General features: G+C 40.6%; 1 protein-coding gene across 1 annotated transcript in view; it reads left to right on the top strand.

Annotated features, from left to right (window-relative positions):
- The window catches only part of vav2 (vav 2 guanine nucleotide exchange factor), a 519,520-nt gene that overhangs the window by 408,317 nt on the left and 89,361 nt on the right, over positions 1 to 21,842 (top strand). The window contains exons 7-10 of the mRNA XM_061877071.1: positions 2,603 to 2,617; positions 7,834 to 7,932; positions 12,699 to 12,767; positions 17,614 to 17,714. Coding sequence (XP_061733055.1) covers positions 2,603 to 2,617; positions 7,834 to 7,932; positions 12,699 to 12,767; positions 17,614 to 17,714 — 284 coding nt within the window. The remainder of the gene's footprint in view (positions 1 to 2,602; positions 2,618 to 7,833; positions 7,933 to 12,698; positions 12,768 to 17,613; positions 17,715 to 21,842) is intronic.

The raw sequence follows: 21,842 nt of genomic DNA, 5'->3' as shown, positions 1-21,842 counted from the left end.
CTCTCTGTCTGTCTGTCAGCTTGTCGGTCGGTCGGTCGTTCTGTCGGTCTGTCGGTCTGTCGGTCGGTTGGTCGGTCCCAACAACATTATGATTTCTACATTTTCCAAATGTGTTTGCTGGTCCGTCTATCTGTCTGTATGTCTGTCTCTCTGTCTGTCTGTCTGTCAGTCTGTCTGTCAGCTTATCGGTCGGTCGGTGTGTCGGTCGGTCGGTCGTTCTGTCGGTCGGTCCCAACAACATTATGATTTGAACATTTTCCGAATGTGCTTGTCGGTCTGTCGGTTGGTTGGTCGGTCCCAACAACATTATGATTTGAACATGTTCCGAATGTGCTTGTCGGTCTGTCGGTTGTCGGTTGGTCGGTCGGTCTGTCGGTTGGTTGGTCGGTCCCAACAACATCATGATTCGTACATTTTCCGGATGTGCTTGTCGATTGTCGGTCGGTCGGTCCCAAGAACAATATGATTCGTACATTTTCCGAATGTGCTTGTCGTTCTGTCGGTTGGTCGGTCGGTCCCAACAACATTCTGATTTGTACATTTTCCGAATGTGCTTGTCGGTCTGTCGGTTGTCGGTTGGTCGGTCGGTCTGTCGGTTGGTTGGTCGGTCCCAACAACATTATGATTTGTACATTTTCCGGATGTGCTTGTCGATTGTTGGTTGGTCGGTCCCAACAACATTATGATTCGTACATTTATCGAATGTGCTTGTCGTTCTGTTGGTTGGTCGGTCGGTCCCAACAACATTATGATTTGTACATTTTCCGGATGTGCTTGTCGGTCTGTCGGTCGGTCGGTAGGCCGATCCCAACAATATTATGATTTGTACATTTTCCGAATGTGCTTGTCGGTCTGTCGGTTGTCGGTTTGTCGGTCCCAACAACATTATGATTTGTACATTTTCCGGATGTGCTTGTCGGTCTGTCGGTCGGTCGGTAGGCCGATCCCAACAATATTATGATTTGTACATTTTCCGAATGTGCTTGTCGGTCCGTCGGTTGTCGGTCGGTCGGTCCCAACAACATTATGATTTGTACATTTTCCGAATGTGTTAGTCGGTCTGTCGGTTGTTGGTTGGTTGGTCGGTCTGTCGGTCAGTCCCAACAACATTATGATTTGTACATTTTCCGAATGTGCTTGTCGGTATGTCAGTCTGTCGGTTGGTCCCAACAAAATTATGATTTGTGCATTTTCCGAATGTGCTTGTGGGTCTGTCGGTTGTCGGTCGGTCGGTCCCACAACATTATGATTTGTACATTTTCCAAATGTGTTAGTTGGTCGGTCAGTTGTCGGTTTGTCGGTCTGTCTGTCGGTCGGTTGGTTGGTCAGTCCCAACAACATTATGATTTGTACATTTTCTGAATGTGTTTGTCGGTCTGTCGGTCTGTCGGTCGGTCGGTCCCAACAACATTTTGATTTGTACATTTTTCCGAATGTGCTTGTTTTATTTCCAAACAAAATATCTGAGGTTGTCTTTATTTTAAATTTATTGCGCCTTGATTTTACCAGTCCGACCCACTTGGGAGTAAAATTTTCTCCACGTGGCCCCCCCATCTAACATGAGTTTGACGCCCCTGATCTACATTATTGTTATTTTTAACAGTGTGGGTGGAAAACTTCTTCGGAAATCATAAGTCAAGCACATATTTGTCATTATTATTTTTATTGTAACAAAAAAAAGGTTGAAATGTATGAAATTATTATATTTGTTGCATTATTAGATAATATTACATTTTAAAAATATATGCAACTGCATGCAATTATATGTATTTTTTCCCTGTCAAAATGGAAAGAACTAATACATTTTGTAAAGTTCTTCCTGTCAGAGTTAGTTGGTGTTGAACCCCAAGATGCAGAGACAGAGGCAGGCATAGAATACGAAAACATGATTTAATTAAAACTAAACAAGAACAAACAAAACGCACGCACGTGGGCGGGATAACAAACTAAGGGAGCTAGCACTGGAAGCTAGAAAACAAAAAGGAACTTTAGCATGGAAGCTAGTGGATAACAAACTGAAAAACTGTAATGCTGACAGAAACAGCTTACCGCTACGACGACCAGGACAAAATGTAGCATGACAGGTAGCAGCTGTAACAAAACGACACGACAGGTGGCACGACGAGAGTGATGTGCGGCAACGACAATACACGTCCGAACGACGATACAATGATCCAGCAACTGACACAAGACAAAGCAGGTACAAATAGGAGCGGGCTGATTGGCAACAGGTGTGGCCAGGTGCCAATCAGCCGCAGCTGAGGAGGAACACAGCGCTCAGGGAACAAGACATAAAGCTGACAAAATAAGGATATACTAAACACAGAGGAATCAGACAAATGCAGAGGAAAAAAACTAAAACATAGACAAACTGTCAGGGGAAAGCCTGACACTTCCAAAGCTTTTGCAGGCCAGATCTGAGTTCGACACCTTTGATCTATGACTTTCCTAGCATTGTTCCCCTTCATATAATCCTTCTAACACACACTGGGAAGTATTAATATAATATTTAATACTCCTAATAAAGTATTAAGTGGTGGTTTGTCGTGATGTTGACTTTTGCTTGATTTTTCAAACTCTTTTTGCCTCTTTTGTGCTGCAGATCAGATACATGCAGGTGAGTGATGCTGTGCTTGTGACTCATCCTTTCGTCCTCCATTACTACTGTTTAAAAAAAATAATAATAATAAATGAGAGGGTGGTATCCCACGGGGGGGGGTTGCCAATTAGTTGGATAATTAGCTGTACAAGGCAGCTGGTCCAAAGTCTGACTCATGCCCAGCTGTGACATCAGATGACGACGACCAGGCCACAATATAATTCACCTAAGGAAAATAAACATGACTATAGTGCCTTGCTGTTAACACGTCATGCATTTAGAAACGTAGAAACATGGATAGCTAAACACACTGTGGCATTTTAGCAAGGCTGATCTTGTATAATTTCGATATCAATATATACAAAACCCAAAACCAGTGAAGCTGGCACGTTCTGTAAATGGTAAACAAAAACAGAATACAATGATTTGCAAATCTTCTTCAACGTATATTCGATTAAATAGACTGCAAAGACAAGATATTTAACGTTCGAACTGGTAAACTTTGTTATTTTTTGCAAATATTAGCTCATTTGGAATTTGATGCCTGCGGCGTGTTTCAAAAAAGCTGGCACAAGTGGCAAAAAAGACCCAATATGTTGAGGGATACTCATCAAACACTTATTGGGAACATCGCCCATGGTGAACGGGCTAATTGGGAACAGGTGGGTGCCGTGATTGGGTGTAAAAGCAGCTTCCAGGAAATGCTCAGTCATTCGCAAACAAAGACGGGTCGACAGTCACCACTTTGTGCACAAATGCGTAAGCGAATTGTTTAATAACAACATCTATTGCAAGGAATTTAGGGATTTTACCATCTACGGTCCGTAATATCATCAAAAGGTTCAGATAATCTGGAGAAAACCGAAAACCAACATTGAGTGCTTATGCCCTTCGATGCCTCAGTCGGTACTGCATCAAAAAGCGACATCGGTGTGTAAAGGATATCACCACATGGGCTCAGGAACACTTAAAAAAAAACACTGTCCGTAACTGCAGTTTGTCGCTACATCTGTAAGTGCAAGTTAAAACTCTACTATGCAAAGCCGAAGCCATTTATCAACAACACCCAGAAACGCTGCCGGCTGATGCAAAGTGGAAAAGTGTTCTGTGGTCTGTTGAGTCCACATTTCAAATAGTTTTTTGGGAAACTGTGGACGTTATGTCCTCTGGGCCAAAGAGTAAAAGAACCGTCAGGATTGTTATAGGAGCAAAGTTGAAAAGCCAGGATCTGTGATGGTATGGGGGTGTATTGGTGCCCAAGGCATGGGTAACTTACACATCTGTGAAGGCACCATTAATGCTGAAAGGTACATACAGATCTTGGAGCAACGTAAGCAACGTTATCATGGACACCCCTGCTTATTTCAGCAAGACAATGCCAAGCCACGTGTTACAACAGCGTGGCTTCATAGTAAAAGAGTGCGGGTACTAGACTGGCCCGCCTGCAGTCCAGACCTGTCTCCCATTGAAAATGTGTGAAATACGACAACGGAGACCTCGGACTGTTGAACAACTTAAGCTGTACATCAAGCAAGAATGGGAAATAATTCCCCCTGAAAAGCTTCAAAAATGTGTCTCCTCAGTTCCCAAACATTTACTGAATGTTGTTAAAAGGAAAGGCCATGTAACACAGTGGCGAACATGCCCCTGTGCCAACTTTTTTGCAATGTGTTGCTCAGCCTGTTCAGTCTTATTTGCCACTTGTTCCAGCTTTTTGAAACATGTCGCAGGCATCAAATTCCAAACGAGCTAATATTTGCAAAAAATAACAAAGTGCACCAGTTCGAATATTTACTATCTTGTAGGGGTGTAACGGTACGTGTATTTGTATTGAACCGATTCGGTACGGGGGTTTCGGTTCAGTTCGGAGGCGTACCGAACGACACGAACGGTAATGGCAAGCGGAGTAACGGAGGAACTTGAACATGCAATCTACTAATAAAAGTTTCAATCAATCAAAAAAACTAGCAACGACTGGGCTATGATAGACTGATTATACCTCCTCTTTTCACCGGACATGTCCTCTTTCGCTGGGCTGTCCGGGTGGAGTTTCTTAAATGCCTCAAATGTCCGGCATTTTAAGTTAGGGTTGCGTGTATTTTCAATGTATGTTCAAGGTTAAGAAGAGGGTTCAAAACAAGACAATTTGTGCACACAGCAGCATTGGTGAGGGAGGGACAGAGACAGACAGAGCGAGAGAGTTATGATAAACATGCATGTGTCGCCAGGCTCTGATTTAATTTTTTTAATATCTATAGCAGGGGTGTCAAAAGTGTGCCCCGGAGGCCATTTGCGGCACACACCTAATGTTTTAAAGGGGAACATTATCACAATTCCAAAAGGGTTAAAACCAATAAAAATTGAGTTCCCAGTGGCTTGTTGTATTTTTTGAAGTTTTTTTCAACATTTTACTGGTCTCGGAATATCCCTAAATAAAGCTTTAAAGAGCCTTATTTTCGCTATCTTCGAAACCACTATCCATTTCCCTGTGACGTCACACAGTGCTGCCAATGTAAACAAACAATGGGAATACCACAGCAAGATATAGCGACATTAGCTCGGATTCAGACTCGGATTTCAGCGATTTAAGCGATTCAACAGATTACGCATGTATTGAAACAGATGGTTGGAGTATGAAAGTATTGAAGAAGAAACTGAAGCTATTGACGCTATTCATAGCCATAGCATGGCCGAATAGCTGCGTTAGCATCGCCGGTAAAATGTTGCGGACCAAACGATCAGGACTTTCGCATCTTTTGACACTGGAGCAACTTAAATCCTTCGATTGGTAAGTGTTCGTTTCGCATTAAATGTGGGTGGAAGGAAACGTAATATAGTTGCAAATAAATCTGCAGGTTATCCATACATCTCTGTGCCATGTCTGCTTTAGCACCGCCGGTAAATAGCATGTTAGCATCGATTAGCGTAGCATGTTAGCATCGATTAGCTGGCAGTCAACATCAACAAAACTCACTTTTGTGATTTCGTTGACTTTATCGTTGCAAATGCATCTGCAGGTTATCCATACATCTCTGTGCCATGTCTGCTTTAGCACCGCCGGTAAATAGCATGTTAGCGTCGATTAGCGTAGCATGTTAGCATCGATTAGCTGGCAGTCACGCCGCGACCAAATATGTCTGATTAGCACATAAGTCAACATCAACAAAACTCAACTTTGTGATTTCGTTGACTTTATCGTTGCAAATGCATCTGCAGGTTATCCATACATCTCTGTGCCATGTCTGCTTTAGCACCGCCGGTAAATAGCATGTTAGCGTCGATTAGCGTAGCATGTTAGCATCGATTAGTTGGCAGTCACGCCGCGACCAAATATGTCTGATTAGCACATAAGTCAACATCAACAAAACTCAACTTTGTGATTTCGTTGACTTTATCGTTGCAAATGCATCTGCAGGTTATCCATACATCTCTGTGCCATGTCTGCTTTAGCACCGCCGGTAAATAGCATGTTAGCGTCGATTAGCGTAGCATGTTAGCATCGATTAGCTGGCAGTCACGCCGCGACCAAATATGTCTGATTAGCACATAAGTCAACATCAACAAAACTCAACTTTGTGATTTCGTTGACTTTATCGTTGCAAATGCATCTGCAGGTTATCCATACATCTCTGTGCCACGTCTGTCATCGCCGGTAAAATGTGGAGACACTCTGGTACATTCAATGGGGGTCTGGCGGCAGACACTTTGGCATCTTGGGGCCAGTGGTGCAACTTGAATCCCTCCCTGTTAGTGTTGTTACACCCTCCGACAACACACCGACAAGGCATGATGTCTCCAAGGTTCCAAAAAATAGTCGAAAAAACGGAAAATAACAGAGCTGAGACTCGGTGTTTGTAATGTGTTGAAAATGAAAATTGTGAGTGTGTTACCTCGGAGACGTCACATTCTGACGTCATCGCAAAAAGAGCGATAAACAGAAAGGCGTTTAATTCGCCAAAATTCACCCATTTAGAGTTCGGAAATCGGTTGAAAAAATATATGGTCTTTTTTCTGCACCATCAAGGTATATATTGACGCTTACATAGGTCTGCTGATAATGTTCCCCTTTAAAGGCCCATGGCACATTCTAAAAATACTATTAAAATAAACAAAAGTGAAATAAAAAAGCTTAAAGGCTAAATGTATTTTAGAAAAAGTTGCAACGTTGTCTAATTAACAAAGCTGTTTTTTTTTTTCTTTCAAACTGTCATTGCTCAAAACATAATCCATCCATCCATCCATTTTCTACCGCTTATTCCCTTTTGGGGTCGCGGGGGGCGCTGGCGCCTATCTCAGCTACAATCGGGCGGAAGGCGGGGTACACCCTGGACAAGTCGCCACCTCATCGCAGGGCCAACACAGATAGACAGACAACATTCACACACTAGGGCCAATTTAGTGTTGCCAATCAACCTATCCCCAGGTGCATGTCTTGGGAGGCGGGAGGGGCCTATCCCCAGGTGCATGTCTTTGTAAGTGGGAGGAAGCCGGAGTACCCGGAGGGAACCCACGCAGTCACGGGGAGAACATGCAAACTCCACACAGAAAGATCCCGAGCCTGGATTTGAACCCAGGACTGCAGGAACTTCGTATTGTGAGGCAGACGCACTAACCCCTCTGCCACCGTGAAGCCCTAATGCATAATATTGAATCCAAATCCATGTTATTATGAATTATTGACCTATCCAAGTTTCTGATTACTTCACATGAAAATATTTTTGGTGGAAGATTTAGCAAATTTGTTAAATAAATAATCAAAAAATGTATATTTTCTTTTTTTTCTTAATGAACCGAACCATGACCTCTGAACCGAGGTACGTACCGAACCGAACTGTTTGTGTACCGTTACACCCCAACTATCTTGTCTTAGCAGTGAATTCAATTGAATATAAGTTGAAAAGGATTTGCAAATCATTGTATTCTGTTTTTATTTACCAAAATTACACAACGTGCCAACTTCACCAGATTTGGGTTTTGTAAGTGAGTTTGCTCATGAAGATTATTTATGGAAGCTACATTAATACATCAGCATTTTGACACAGTTGTAGTTAGTTTTGTCAGGAATATTATTGCCTGGGAGGCTTCATATTAATGACCTAATTATTTACACCGGGAATTATCACCACATCCACCATATTGCCTGTTAAAGTTGGAGACAGGAGCTCATCAATCAATTTTGTACTTCTTGTAACTGTGGAATGACTCTGACTGATTATTCATGACTTGTGTCGTAGAAAATGGGAATGACGGAGGACGACAAGAGGAATTGTTGTTTAGTGGAGATCCAGGAGACTGAGGCCAAGTATTATAAAACCCTTGAAGATATTGAGAAGGTGAGTGTGGAAATATTGCCACAGTATATTATATATATGTTTATAAAACTGTTTAAACTGATCAACACATCAACTTTCTACAAAAACTGTCCACTTACACTTTTGCGGGACTTTTTCCCATTACCCGCAATCACTATGTGAGACAAAAAAACAAGTATTTCCTTTTTTTGTACGTTCTAAAGAGTGAAAAACTGTTAGTACAAGGTGGTTACCAATGCATGTATTTGAGATTCATCTAACCCAGTGGTCCCTTGCGGCTCGATTGGTACCGGGCCGCAGAATAATTTTTAAATATATATATTTTTTAAATTAATTTATGCATTTTTTTTTTTTTATTAAATCAACATAAAAAACAAAAGTCCCACTCTCCTTTGTGGAGGGGGTCCGGTCCGATCCGGTGGCCATGTACTGCTTGCCTGTGTATCGGCTGGGGACATCTCTGCGCTGCTGATCCGCCTCCGCTTGGGATGGTTTCCTGCTGGCTCCGCTGTGAACGGGACTCTTGCTGCTGTGTTGGATCCGCTTTGGACTGGACTCTCGCGACTGTGTTGGATCCATTATGGATCGAACTTTCACAGTATCATGTTAGACCCGCTCGACATCCATTGCTTTCCTCCTCTCCAAGGTTCTCATAGTCATCATTGTCACCGACGTCCCACTGGGTGTGAGTTTTCCTTGCCCTTATGTGGGCCTACCGAGGATGTCGTAGTGGTTTGTGCAGCCCTTTGAGACACTAGTGATTTAGGGCTATATAAGTAAACATTGATTGATTGATTGATTGATACACTTGCAATTAGTGCACCAACCCAAAAAACCTCCCTTTTTCATGACAAAAATGAATAATAAAAAAAAATCAATAAATAAGCACTCTAGCACTGACTGGAGGAACAAAGCAGGTACAAATAGGAATCGGGCTGATTGACACCAGGTGTGGCCAGGTGCCAATCAGCCGCAATTGAGGGGGAAACAAAGCACTCAGGGAGACAAACAGGAAGCGGAACCAAAATAAGAGTGCTGACAGGAACTAAGGAGAGGAAATACTAAACACACACAACTAAAACACAAACAAACTGTTAGTGGCAAACCTGACACATATGTTTAATGTACTCTAAGATTTTTTTTGTTAAAATCAAGCCATTTTTTGCATCTTTTTTTGCAAAAGTATCGAAATACAATTTGTAGCTAAAGTAGATTTTTGGTTTTGTCAAGGGAAATACGAACTAACCGCAGAGTCACTTCCCTTTCCAGGTTACGCTCTTTCCTTCTTTGGCGGTAGGCTTCTCTCTCTTTGACCAGAGTGTGCTGTGACTTGTGCGTGTGTGGCCCTCTTCGCTATTGGCAGCCAACAAATGTCACTGGAAGAGATCAATAATGGTTATTATTAGATGGCACGCGGCATGAGAAGCTGGTCCCCTGGGCTTTGGCGCATCTCTCTCTCACTCACACACACACACACACACACACACACACGGTCATTAACATCCACATAACTACGTTCACTCAGACAATCTAACAAGATCCAATGCAGGAGATTTATATTAATAATAAATATGCCTTTCAGGCGTACTTAACATGGTCCACGTGTGTGTGATCATTTGGAATGTGATGCCGGCAACATGTTTCAAAAAAGCTGGCACAAGTGGCAAAAAAGACTGAGAAAGTTGAGGAATGCTCATCAAACGCTTATTTGGAACATCCCACAGGTGAACAGGCTGATTGGGAACAGGGGGGTGCCATGATTGGGTATAAAAGCAGCTTCCATGAAATCATTCACAAACAAGGATGGGGCGAGGGTCACCGCTTTGTCAACAAATGCATGAGCAAATTGTCCAACAGTTTAGGTACAACATTTCTCGACGAGCTATTGGAAAGAATTTAGGGATTTCACCATCTACGGTCCGTAATATCATCAACGCTCTCCCTGACCACCTGAGGGCACCTAAGACTGTGGATGCTTTTAAAAATATGCTTTTTTATAGATATGCATGCTGGTTCTAACTATTTGGCTGTTTCTATTTTTTATATTTATTTTTATTATATTTTTATTATTATTATTATTATTTTTTTTTACACTGTGGCACTTTGAGGTTGTTTGCTCAACGTAAAGTGCTTTTTTTAGTAATACAATCTATTATTATTATTATTATTATTATTATTAATAATATTATTATTATTATTATTAAAAGGTTCAAAGAATCTGGAGAAACTGTATGTCAGCAATGCCCGTGACCTTCGATCCCGTCGGAAAAAAAACACGACATCAGTGTGTGAAGGATATCACCACACTGGCTCAGGATCACACACAGACAGACACACACAAAAACACACACACAATTACACTCACAGCTCACACACACACACACAAACACACAAACACACACACACACACACACACACGCACACACACACACACAAGTACACTCACAGCTCAAACACACACAGTCACAGCTCACACACACACAAATGCACACACAGACACACTCACTGCTCACACACACACAGACACACACACACACACACACACACACACACACACACACACACTCACACAGAGACACACACACACACAGACACACACACGCAAATACACACACAAATACACTCACTGCTCACACACACACACTCACTGCTCACACACACACACACAAATACACTCACAGCTCACACACACACAAATACACTCACAGCTCACACACACACACACACACACACACAGTCACAGTCACAGCTCACACACACGCACATGCTCATACACACACTCACTGCTCTCACACACACACACACACACACACACACACACACACACACACACACACACACACACACACAGTCACAGCTCACACACACACACACATGCTCATACACACACTCACTGCTCACACACACACATGCTCATACACACACAGTCACAGCTCACACACACACACACACAGTCACAGCTCACACACACACACACACACACACATGCTCATACACACACACACACACACACACACACACACACACATGGTCATTAACATCCACATAACTAGGTTCACTCAGACAATCTAACAACATCCAATGCAGGAGATTTTTATTAAGAATAAATATGCCTTTCAATCGTACTTAACATAGTCAGCGTGTGTTTAAACGTACAGATATCGAACCATGGACGTTCCCTGCGACGCAAACCCTCTCCGTCAAGCCTCCACGCCCCCATTTTATTCAGGAGGCCTGGCGAAGATGGGCGCTCACTGCTAACACATCAGTTTTTTATATGTCGGCAGATTTTGTCCGCAAGGTGATGGAGGGAAACAAATCAGGCGCTCGGCTAATTTCATTAAAGCAAATGTGTGCCCTGTGTTCCCTGCATGGCCCCAACACCAACCTAAATGAGAATAAACACCCTCCTTATGATCATAGGACTCGTTAAGCTTAATTGAGTTGGGGTTAATAAAGCCTTCAGTGCTTTGGTGTTGATCTATTTGTTGTTATTATGATGATGGAATGTGACAGCCATAAAGTTGTAGCATGGGCAGGTTTTTTTTTTTTTTCCTTATCAGGATACGTAAGTGAAATAAATGTACAAAAGCCCAAACCTGTGAAGTTGGCCCGTTGTGTAAATCGTAAATAAAAGGGCATGACGTCCACAGTTTCCAAAAACAATTTGAAATTTGGACTTCTAACACCACAGAACACTTTTCCACTTTGCATCAGTCCATTTTAGAGGAGCTCGGGCCCGGCGAAGCCGGCGGCGTTTCTGGGTGTTGTTGATAAATGGCTTTGGTTTTGAATAGTAGGGTTTGAACTTGCACTTACAGATGTAGCGACAAACTGTAGTTACTGACAGTGGTTCTCTGAAGTGTTCCTGAGCCAGTGTGGTGATATCCTTTACACACTGATGTCGTTTTTTTTTTTTTTACTGGATCGAAGGTCACCGGCATTGCTTACTTACATTTTCTCCAGATTCTCTGAACCCCTTGATAATAATAATAATACTAATAATAATAATAATGATAATAATAATAATAATATATTTTGTTTGTAAAAAAGCACTTTACGTTGAACTAACAACCTCAAAGTGCCACAGTGTAAAAAAATAGTAATAATAATAAAAAGATAATACAAATAAATAAAATATAAAACTACAAACAGCCCAATAGCTGGAACCAGCATGCACATCTATAAAAAGCCTTTTTTTAAAAAGCATCCACAGTCTGTGGTGCCCTCAGGTGGTTAGGGAGAGCGTTGATGATATCACGGACCGTAGATGGTGAAATCCCTAAATTCTTTGCAATAGCTCGTTGAGAAATGTTGTACCTAAACTGTTGGACAATTTGCTCACGCATTTGTTGACAAAGCGGTGACCCTCGCCCCATCCTTGTTTGTGAATGACTGAACATTTCATGGACTCAACTTTTATACCCAATCATGTTCCCAAAAAGCCTTTTTACCTGTGCGATGTTCCAAATAAGTGTTCGATGAGCATTCCTCAGCGTTCTCAGTCTTTTTTGCCACATGTGCCAGCTTTTTTGAAACATGTTGCCGGCTCCAAATTCCAAATGAGTTAATATTAGCAAAAATAACACAATTTACCAGTTCGAATGTTAAGTATATTGTCTTTGCAGTCTATTCAATTGAACATAATTTAAAAAGGATTTGCAGACCTTTGTATTCTGTTTTTATTTATGATTTACACAACGTGCCGACTTCATTGGTTTTGGGTTTTTTTCAGTATATGCAAAAAAAAAAGTAACCGTTTTCTCAATGACTGTTTCCCCCTGAAGAACTACATGATCCCGCTGAGACACATCTTGAGTCCGCAGGACATGGAGGCGATCTTCGTTAACCTGGAGGTGAGTGCACTGTACAGTACACCTGGATCTGAGGAGGAATACATGAGAATAATCAGTTAAAGTAATTTTTTTTAAATCTTTTAGATGGAAAGTGTAGCTGCCATTATGATGTACAGTCTTGTTTTTTAATGACCGTAAGTCTTCAACTATACAAAGTATTTCAATGGTTAGAATCTGCATTTTTGCATGATATACTAGTGACTATGGTAAGTAATCTAAGATCCCTCTGGTCTGGCCCCATGGTGGATTATTTTGCAATTAAAATAAGCAGAGGGACCAAGTCCGTAACATGCAAGATTATTCGTTTGGGCACCTAATTTCACGAAATGATACTGGAGAAAACAGACTTTGTGACACGAAAAATCTGTCCATACGATATCTGATAGGTACTGTAGGGGTGTAACGGTACACCAAAATTTCGGTTCAGAACGTACCTCGGTTTAGAGGTCACGGTTCGGTTCATTTAAGGTACAGTAAGAAAACAACCAAATATAATTTTTTTGGTTTGGACCAGTTGATCTGCCGTTTCTTTTCTTTTTGTCCTATGTCCCACTCTCCCTTGTGGAGGGGGTCTGGTCCGATCCGGTGGCCATGTACTGCTTGCTTGTGTATCGGCTGGGGACATCTCTGCGCTGCTGATCCGCCTCCGCTTGGGATGGTTTCCTCCGCCTCCGCTTGGGATGGTTTCCTGCTGGCTCCGCTGTGAACGGGACTCTCGCGACTGTGTTGGATCCAATATGGATTGAACTTTCACAGTATCATGTTAGACCCGCTCGACATCCGTTGCTTTCCTCCTCTCCAAGGTTCTCATAGTCATCATTGTTACCGACGTCCCACTGGGTGTGAGTTTTTCCTTGCCCTTATGTGGGCCTACCGAGGATGTCGTAGTGGTTTGTGTTGTGGTTTGTGCAGCCCTTTGAGACACTAGCGATTTAGGGCTATATAAGTAAACATTGATTGATTGATTGATTGATTGATTGATTGATTGATTGATTGATTGGTTATTTATTTACCAAATTTGCAAAATCTTCCACCAATAATATTTTTCCAAGTGGAATATTTGATGTGAAATCAATGGGAACTTTGGATAGGTCAATAATTCATCATAACACCGATTTTGATTCAATATTATGTTTTGAGCAATGACAGTTTAAAAGAAAAAAAAACAGCTTTATTTTATTAGCCAACATTACAACTTTTTTAAAATTACATTTAACTTTTAGGCTTTTTTATTTCACTTTTGTTATGTTGTTTTTTATTTTAATGGTGTGTTTAGAATGTGCCGTGGGCCTTTAAAACATTAGATGTGGGCCGCAAATTGCCTCCGGGGCACACTTTTGACAGCCCTGCTATATATAATAAAATATAAAATCTGATAAATCTATGGAGAAAAGCAGAGCCTGGCGACGCATGCGCATTTATCATAACGCACTCTCTGCCCCACCCTCATGAATGCTCCAGCATGCATAATTTTTTTTGTTTTTAACCCCTTCTTAATCCCAAACGTACATTGAAAATACACACAACCCTGACTTAAAATGCCAGACATTTAAGGCATTTAAGAAACTCCACCCGGACAGCCCCACAAAAGAGGACATATCTGGGGAAAAGAGGAGGTCGTTGCAAGCATGCCTTGTCTTGTGCCTCGGTGTGCATTGTTTACACAACGTGCGGTACGCACCTTAAAATGTCCCTGTGGGAACTTGTTCGGTACACCTCCGAACCGAACCGAAACCCCTGTACTGAAACGGTTCAATACGAATACACGTACCGTTACACCCCTACTGATAGGGTATGTGGTAACTAGGGCAATGTTTTGGCAAAGACTTAAGTCGAAAACTGAAGCATATAAAAATCAGGGCGTACGAAAAGCAATCTTAGAAATTACATGGTTCTATTGCAGGCTCCGACAATTATTTTGACTCGGGGGGCCAAATTCAGAGGAAAAAAATGTGCCTGTATATCGGATTTTTAGGAACACAAACGCAAAATGTCACAATAATGTCTGATTGAATGCTAAAATCTGAATTTTAATTATTTTTACTGAATGAGACACCCAGAATGTACATTTAAAAAAAAAATGTGCGGTTTACAATATTAACTATGAAGGATAAAACACTGAATATTGACAACATATGAACAGAACTGGAGCAATGTTTTGGCAAAGACTTAAGTCGAAAACTGAAGCATATAAAAATTAGAGCGTAGGAAAAGCAATCTTAGAAACCACATGGTTCTATTGCAGTCCCGGGCAATTATTTTGACTCGGGGGGCCAAATTTAGAGGAAAAATATGTGTCTGGGGGCCGGTATATTGGATTTTTAGGAACACAAACACAAAAAGTCACAATAATGTCTGATTGAATGCTAAAATCTGAATTGTTATTGTTTTTACATAAGGAGACACCCAGAATGTACATAATAATAAAGAATGTGCGATTTACAATATTGGCTATGAAGGATAAAACACTGAATATTGACAACATATGAAGAGAACTGGAGCAATGTTTTGGCAAAGACTTCAGTCGAAAACTGAAGCATGTAAAAATTAAAGTGTAGGAAAAGCAATCCTAGAAACCACATGGTTCTATTGCAGTCCCGGGCAATTATTTTGACTCGGGGGGCCAAATTTAGAGGAAAAAAATGTGTCCGGGGGCCGGTATATTGGTTTTTGAGGAACACAAACACAAAAAGTCACAATAATGTCTGATTGAATGCTAAAATCGGAATTTGTTAATTGTTTTCACTGAATGAGACACCCAGAATGTACATAAAAATAAAGAATGTGCGGTTTACAATATTAACTATGAAGGATAAAACACTGAATATTGACAACATATGAAGAGAACTGGAGCAATGTTTTGGCAAAGACTTCAGTCGAAAACTGAAGCATGTAAAAATTAAAGCGTAGGAAAAGCAATCCTAGAAACCACATGGTTCTATTGCAGTCCCGGGCAATTATTTTGACTCGGGGGGCCAAATTTAGAGGAAAAAAATGTGTCCGGGGGCCGGTATATTAGTTTTTGAGGAACACAAACACAAAAAGTCACAATAATGTCTGATTGAATGCTAAAATCGGAATTTGTTAATAGTTTTCACTGAATGAGACACCCAGAATGTACATAAAAATAAAGAATGTGCGGTTTACAATATTAACTATGAAGGATAAAACACTGAATATTGACAACATATGAACAGAACTGGAGCAATGTTTTGGCAAAGACTTAAGTCGAAAACTGAAGCATGTAAAAATTAAAGCGTAGGAAAAGCAATCTTAGAAACCACATGGTTCTATTGCAGTCCGGGCAATTATTTTGACTCGGGGGGCCAAATTTAGAGGAAAAAAATGTGCCTGGGGGCCGGTATATCGGATTTTTAGGAACACAAACACAAAAAGTCAAAATAATGTCTGATTGAATGCTAAAATCGGAATTTGTTAATAGTTTTCACTGAATGAGACACCCAGAATGTACATAAAAATAAAGAATGTGCCATTTACAATATTAACTATGAAGGATAAAATACTGAATATTGACAACATATGAACAGAACTGGAGCAATGTTTTGGCAAAGACTTAAGTCGAAAACTGAAGCATGTAAAAATTAAAGCGTAGGAAAAGCAATCCTAGAAACCACATGGTTCTATTGCAGTCCCGGGCAATTATTTTGACTCGGGGGGCCAAATTTAGAGGAAAAAAATGTGTCGGGGGACCGGTATATTGGATTTTTAGGAACACAAACACAAAAAGTCACAATAATGTCTGATCGAATGCTAAAATCTGAATTTGTTAATTGTTTTCACTGAATGAGACACCCAGAATGTACATAAAAATAAAGAAATTGGGATTTACAATATTAACTATGAAGGATAAAATACTGAATATTGACAACATACCTCACACCCCCCCCTCCATCCACATATTTTACAATCAAGCGAAACGCGACAAAAATGCAACAAACACAGCGAAAGGTTAAAAAAAACACTTTTTAACAAAGTTTTAATGCACATCAGTTTTTCTCAAAATCTTTCTTCCGCAAAACAAGACCTTTCAGTCACGTCCGTATCCTCTCTCTCTCCTCCTGCTCCAGGCCGCTTACTGTTAAAGACAACAGACGAATAGATAACCACGTACCACCTGTAAAATCTAATCACCTGCCGGCTGTGTCTTGCCGTCAGCTCTGCCACGCCCCCGTCTGATGGTGCTCTGTCCTCAGCGCCATGGACAGAGGCGGTGACCTTTGCTCCTGCACGCATCTCCCTCCACAGGGATATATCATTAAGTTTTAGAACTTTGTTGTAAAAATCTCCTTACAGGTCTGTCCCTGACACCCACATTTCAGGATGGTTGCTCTGGAAACACTCTGTGGAAACGCTCCCCACCCACACTGCTTGATGCCTGGTCTGAGCTGCTGTGACTTATATTACCATAGTAACTAATTAGATGACCATAGTAACTAATTAGATTACCATAATAACTAATTAGATGACCATAGTAACTAGTATATCATGGAAAAGCGCATATTCCAACCATTGCAGGCTTTGTATAGTTGAAGACTTACGGTCATTAGAAAACATGACTGCACATCATAATGGCAGCCACACTTTCAATCTTAATAATCTAAAATAAGTATTTGGGAAAGATTAAAAAGCCTAAGAGGTCTTAATTTGCCCAGGTCTGACACATAGCACGGTCCCTGACAATGGTTACTCTGCATCTAGCAATTTCATGACATTTTTATTTTTCAGTGTTCAAACCGAGAAAACTGTAAGGAATCGAACAATGAATTCCTTGCGTGTACTCGGCAGGAAGCAAAGATTAACAAAAGTGAGGTGTTCTCCTCCACAGGACGTGATCAAAGTACACTTTGCCCTCCTCCGAGCCATCGACCTCAACATGGTCACCGGAGGAAATGGTCTGGGAAAGATCTTCCTGGACTTCAAAGAAAGGTTGGTCAATGTTTGATTTCAACGGCGCGAATGTTGGGTTCATTGAACAGATTCACTCTCGAGTGGAAGGGATGTATACATTTGATTTAAAAAGTTGAACGGAAAATGTAGCAACAGAGAATAATTAGAATTATGAGTAGATATTGTCAAACTGTTGTGGTACTTGGGCTCCATCCAGTGCATTTTGTATTTTTGGTCCAATATGTCTCTTTCAACATTATGCGTTGAAAGAGACATATTGAACCGAAAATACAAAAAGAAAAAGAAAAAAATGTCTGGAACTGCAAAAAGACTTATATAAGTATTATAATGAAGGCAACACATGATGTAAGTGTCTATATTAGATATATTAGCCTACTATCAAAGGCTGATGCAAATCTTCGTTGACAGAAATGTTATATTTTGTTTTTTATTGTCTTATAATGGCTAAAAGGTATACAGTAGTATGTCCAGGGTTGTCTTCTTCTAATGCATTTCGTACAATCTTTGCAAGCTGGGTAACATTTTGCTGTGGTCTGGAACAACATGGCGCACAAACGACTATGAGAAATGCAGCCAATATTACAAACAGATAATGTGTTATGAGACACGCAAATATAAATTAAACACACAGAGGACATAACTAAATTGAATTAAAAGATCTCAAATATACAGTACCTACAAACGAGGCGTAATGATGCAATTAGCTGGAGCCTACCCCAGCTGTATTCAGGCGGAAGGCAGGTTGCACCATTTATTGAAATCCATATATATATATATAAATATATATATATATATATATATATATATATGTATATATATATATATATATATATATATATGTATATATATATATATATATATATATATGTATATATATATGTATATATATATATATATATATGTATATATATATATATATATATATATATATATATATATATATATATGTATATATATATATATATATATATATATGTATATATATATATATATATATATATATATATATATATATATATATATATATATATATCCTTCCATCCATCCATCCATTCATCCATCCATCCATCCATCCATCCATTTCCTACCGCTTATTCCCTTTGTGGTCGCGGGGGGCGCTGGTGCCTATCTCAGCTATAATCAGGCGGAAGGCGGTGTACACCCTGGACAAGTCGCTACCTCATCGCAGGGCCAACACAGATAGACATCATTCACAGTCACATGTACACACTAGGGCCAATTTAGTGTTGCCAATCAACCTATATATATATATATATATATATATGTATATATATATATATATATATATATATATATATATATATATATATATATATATATATATATATATATATATATGTATACGTTAGGTCAGGAAAAAACACAGCCCCTATATCATCATTACAAGCCTGATTTTAACATCCCCTGCAAAACAGGCTTGTAGGGATGATATATCCTCTGTGTTTTTTCTGACCTAACTTATAATCCGCTCCACCCTGGTATTGAGCACCGTATAACGGACAAACCACAGACACCATATTTTCATATCTGAGGGTTCTCGGTCCTGCACATCTGCTGAGCTTTGTGTGGATCATTTGCATTCCTGAGGGGGAGCAGCGATTTGCTTCCCTGCTGCTTCAAAGGTAATGGTAATGTAGGCCATGATCAGTTGTGGCCCCGATCATGATTCCACAGAAGGAGTGGATATAGCCTTTTATTTCAGTGCTACAGACATTACTGCCAAAGCACTTTGCCTGACTTCATATGCATGTCGGAGTGTGTGGGTGTGTGCACACCTGGACTTCTCCACTGATATACAGTCTATTTGGAACATGCATATGATGCAGAATCATGCATCACAGTACATCGTTCTCTACAAAGTCTTTTTTTCAGCTCTTTCTTAAATCTATTTGCACTTTCAGTTCCTTAATAGAAAGGCAGGCTTTTAACGCTCGCTATGTTGCAAACAGAATCACATACCACTGTCTTGTTTAGTCGAGTACAGAAGCAGTTGGAACTTCAAAAAAGATAAATTAAAATTAAATAAATCCCAAATATGACAAGAAGCTTTCGTTCACAAACTCAAGGCCCAGGGGCCAGATTTGGCACGCGGCATTATTTTGTCTGGCCCGCAAACACATGTAAATTATATGTGTCAATAAAGCACTTAATATTTTCTCACTATATGTAATATATTTTTGTTCATTTTGACGGAAAACAAATATATGTACTGCTTGAAATAGCATACTGTAGAGCCTAAGTCATTTATCAACAACACCCAGAAATGCCACCGGCTTCACTGGGCCCGAGCTTATCCAAGATGGACTGAGGCAAAGTATAAAAGTGTTCTGTGGTTTGACGAGTCCACATTTCAAACTGTTTTTGGAAACTGTGGACGTCGAGCTTTGCAAGGAATTTAGGGATTTCACCATCTACGGCCTGTAATATCATCAAAAGGTTCAGAGAATCTGGAGAAATCACTGCATGTAAGCGAGGATATTTACGGACCTTTCGATCCCTCAGACGGCACTGTATCAAAAACCGACGTCAATCTCTAAAGGATATCACCACATAGGCTCAGGAACACTTCAGAAAACCACTCTCAGTAACTACAGTTGGTCTCTACATCTGTAAGTGCAAGTTAAAACTCTAATATGCAAAGCCAAAGCCATTTATCAACAACACCCACAAACGCCGCCGGCTTCGCTAAGCCCGAGCTTATCCAAGATGGACTGAGGCAAAGTGTAAAAGTGTTCTGTGGGCTGAAGAGTCCACATTTCAAATTGTTTTTGGAAACTGTGGACGTCGAGCTTTGCAAGGAATTTAGGGATTTCACCATCTACGGCCTGTAATATAATCAAAAGGTTCAGAGAATCTGGAGAAATCACTGCATGTAAGCGATGATATTTACGGACCTTTCGATCCCTCAGACGGCACTGTATCAAAAACCGACATCAATCTCTAAAGGATATCACTAAATAGGCTCAGGAACACTTCAGAAAACCACTGTCAGTAACTACAGTTGGTCGCTACATCTGTAAGTGCAAGTTAAAACTCTAATATGCAAAGACAATGCCATTTATCAACAACACCCAGAAACGCCGCCGGCTTCGCTAAACCCGAGCTTATCCAAGATGTACTGAGGCAAAGTGTAAAAGTGTTCTGTAGTCTGACGAGTCCAAATTTCAAATTGTTTTTGGAAACTGTGGACGTCGAGCTTTGCAAGGAATTTAGGCATTTCACCATCTACGGCCTGTAATATCATCAAATGGTTCAGAGAATCTGGAGAAATCACTGCATGTGAGCGATGATATTTACGGACCTTTCGATCCCTCAGACGGCACTGTATCAAAAACCGACGTCAATCTCTAAAGGATATCACCACATAGGCTCAGGAACACTTCAGAAAACCACTCTCAATAACTACAGTTGGTCGCTACATCTGTAAGTGCAAGTTAAAACTCTAATATGCAAAGACAAAGCCATTTATCAACAACCCCCAGAAACGCCGCCGGCTTCGCTGGGCCGGAGCTCATCAAAGATGGACTGAGGCAAGTTGAAAAGTGTTCTGTAGTCTGACGAGTCCACATTTCAAACTGTTTTTGGAAACTGTGGACGTCGAGCTTTGCCAGGAATTTAGGGATTTCACCATCTACGGCCTGTAATATCATCAAAAGGTTCAGAGAATCTGGAGAAATCACTGCATGTAAGCGAGGATATTTACGGACCTTTCGATCCCTCAGACGGCACTGTATCAAAAACCGACGTCAATCTCTAAAGGATATCACCACATAGGCTCAGGAACACTTCAGAAAACCACTCTCAGTAACTACAGTTGGTCTCTACATCTGTAAGTGCAAGTTAAAACTCTAATATGCAAAGCCAAAGCCATTTATCAACAACACCCACAAACGCCGCCGGCTTCGCTAAGCCCGAGCTTATCCAAGATGGACTGAGGCAAAGTGTAAAAGTGTTCTGTGGGCTGAAGAGTCCACATTTCAAATTGTTTTTGGAAACTGTGGACGTCGATCTTTGCCAGGAATTTAGGGATTTCACCATCTACGGCCTGTAATATCATAAAAAAGGTTCAGAAAATCTGGAGAAATCACTGCATGTAAGCGATGATATTTACAGACATTTCGATCC

This window comes from Nerophis ophidion, linkage group LG17 (assembly GCF_033978795.1).
Source record: "Nerophis ophidion isolate RoL-2023_Sa linkage group LG17, RoL_Noph_v1.0, whole genome shotgun sequence".
Classification (NCBI taxonomy): domain Eukaryota; kingdom Metazoa; phylum Chordata; class Actinopteri; order Syngnathiformes; family Syngnathidae; genus Nerophis; species Nerophis ophidion.
Note: the sequence above shows the minus strand (reverse complement) of the source record. Positions and strands in the feature narration are given on the sequence as shown.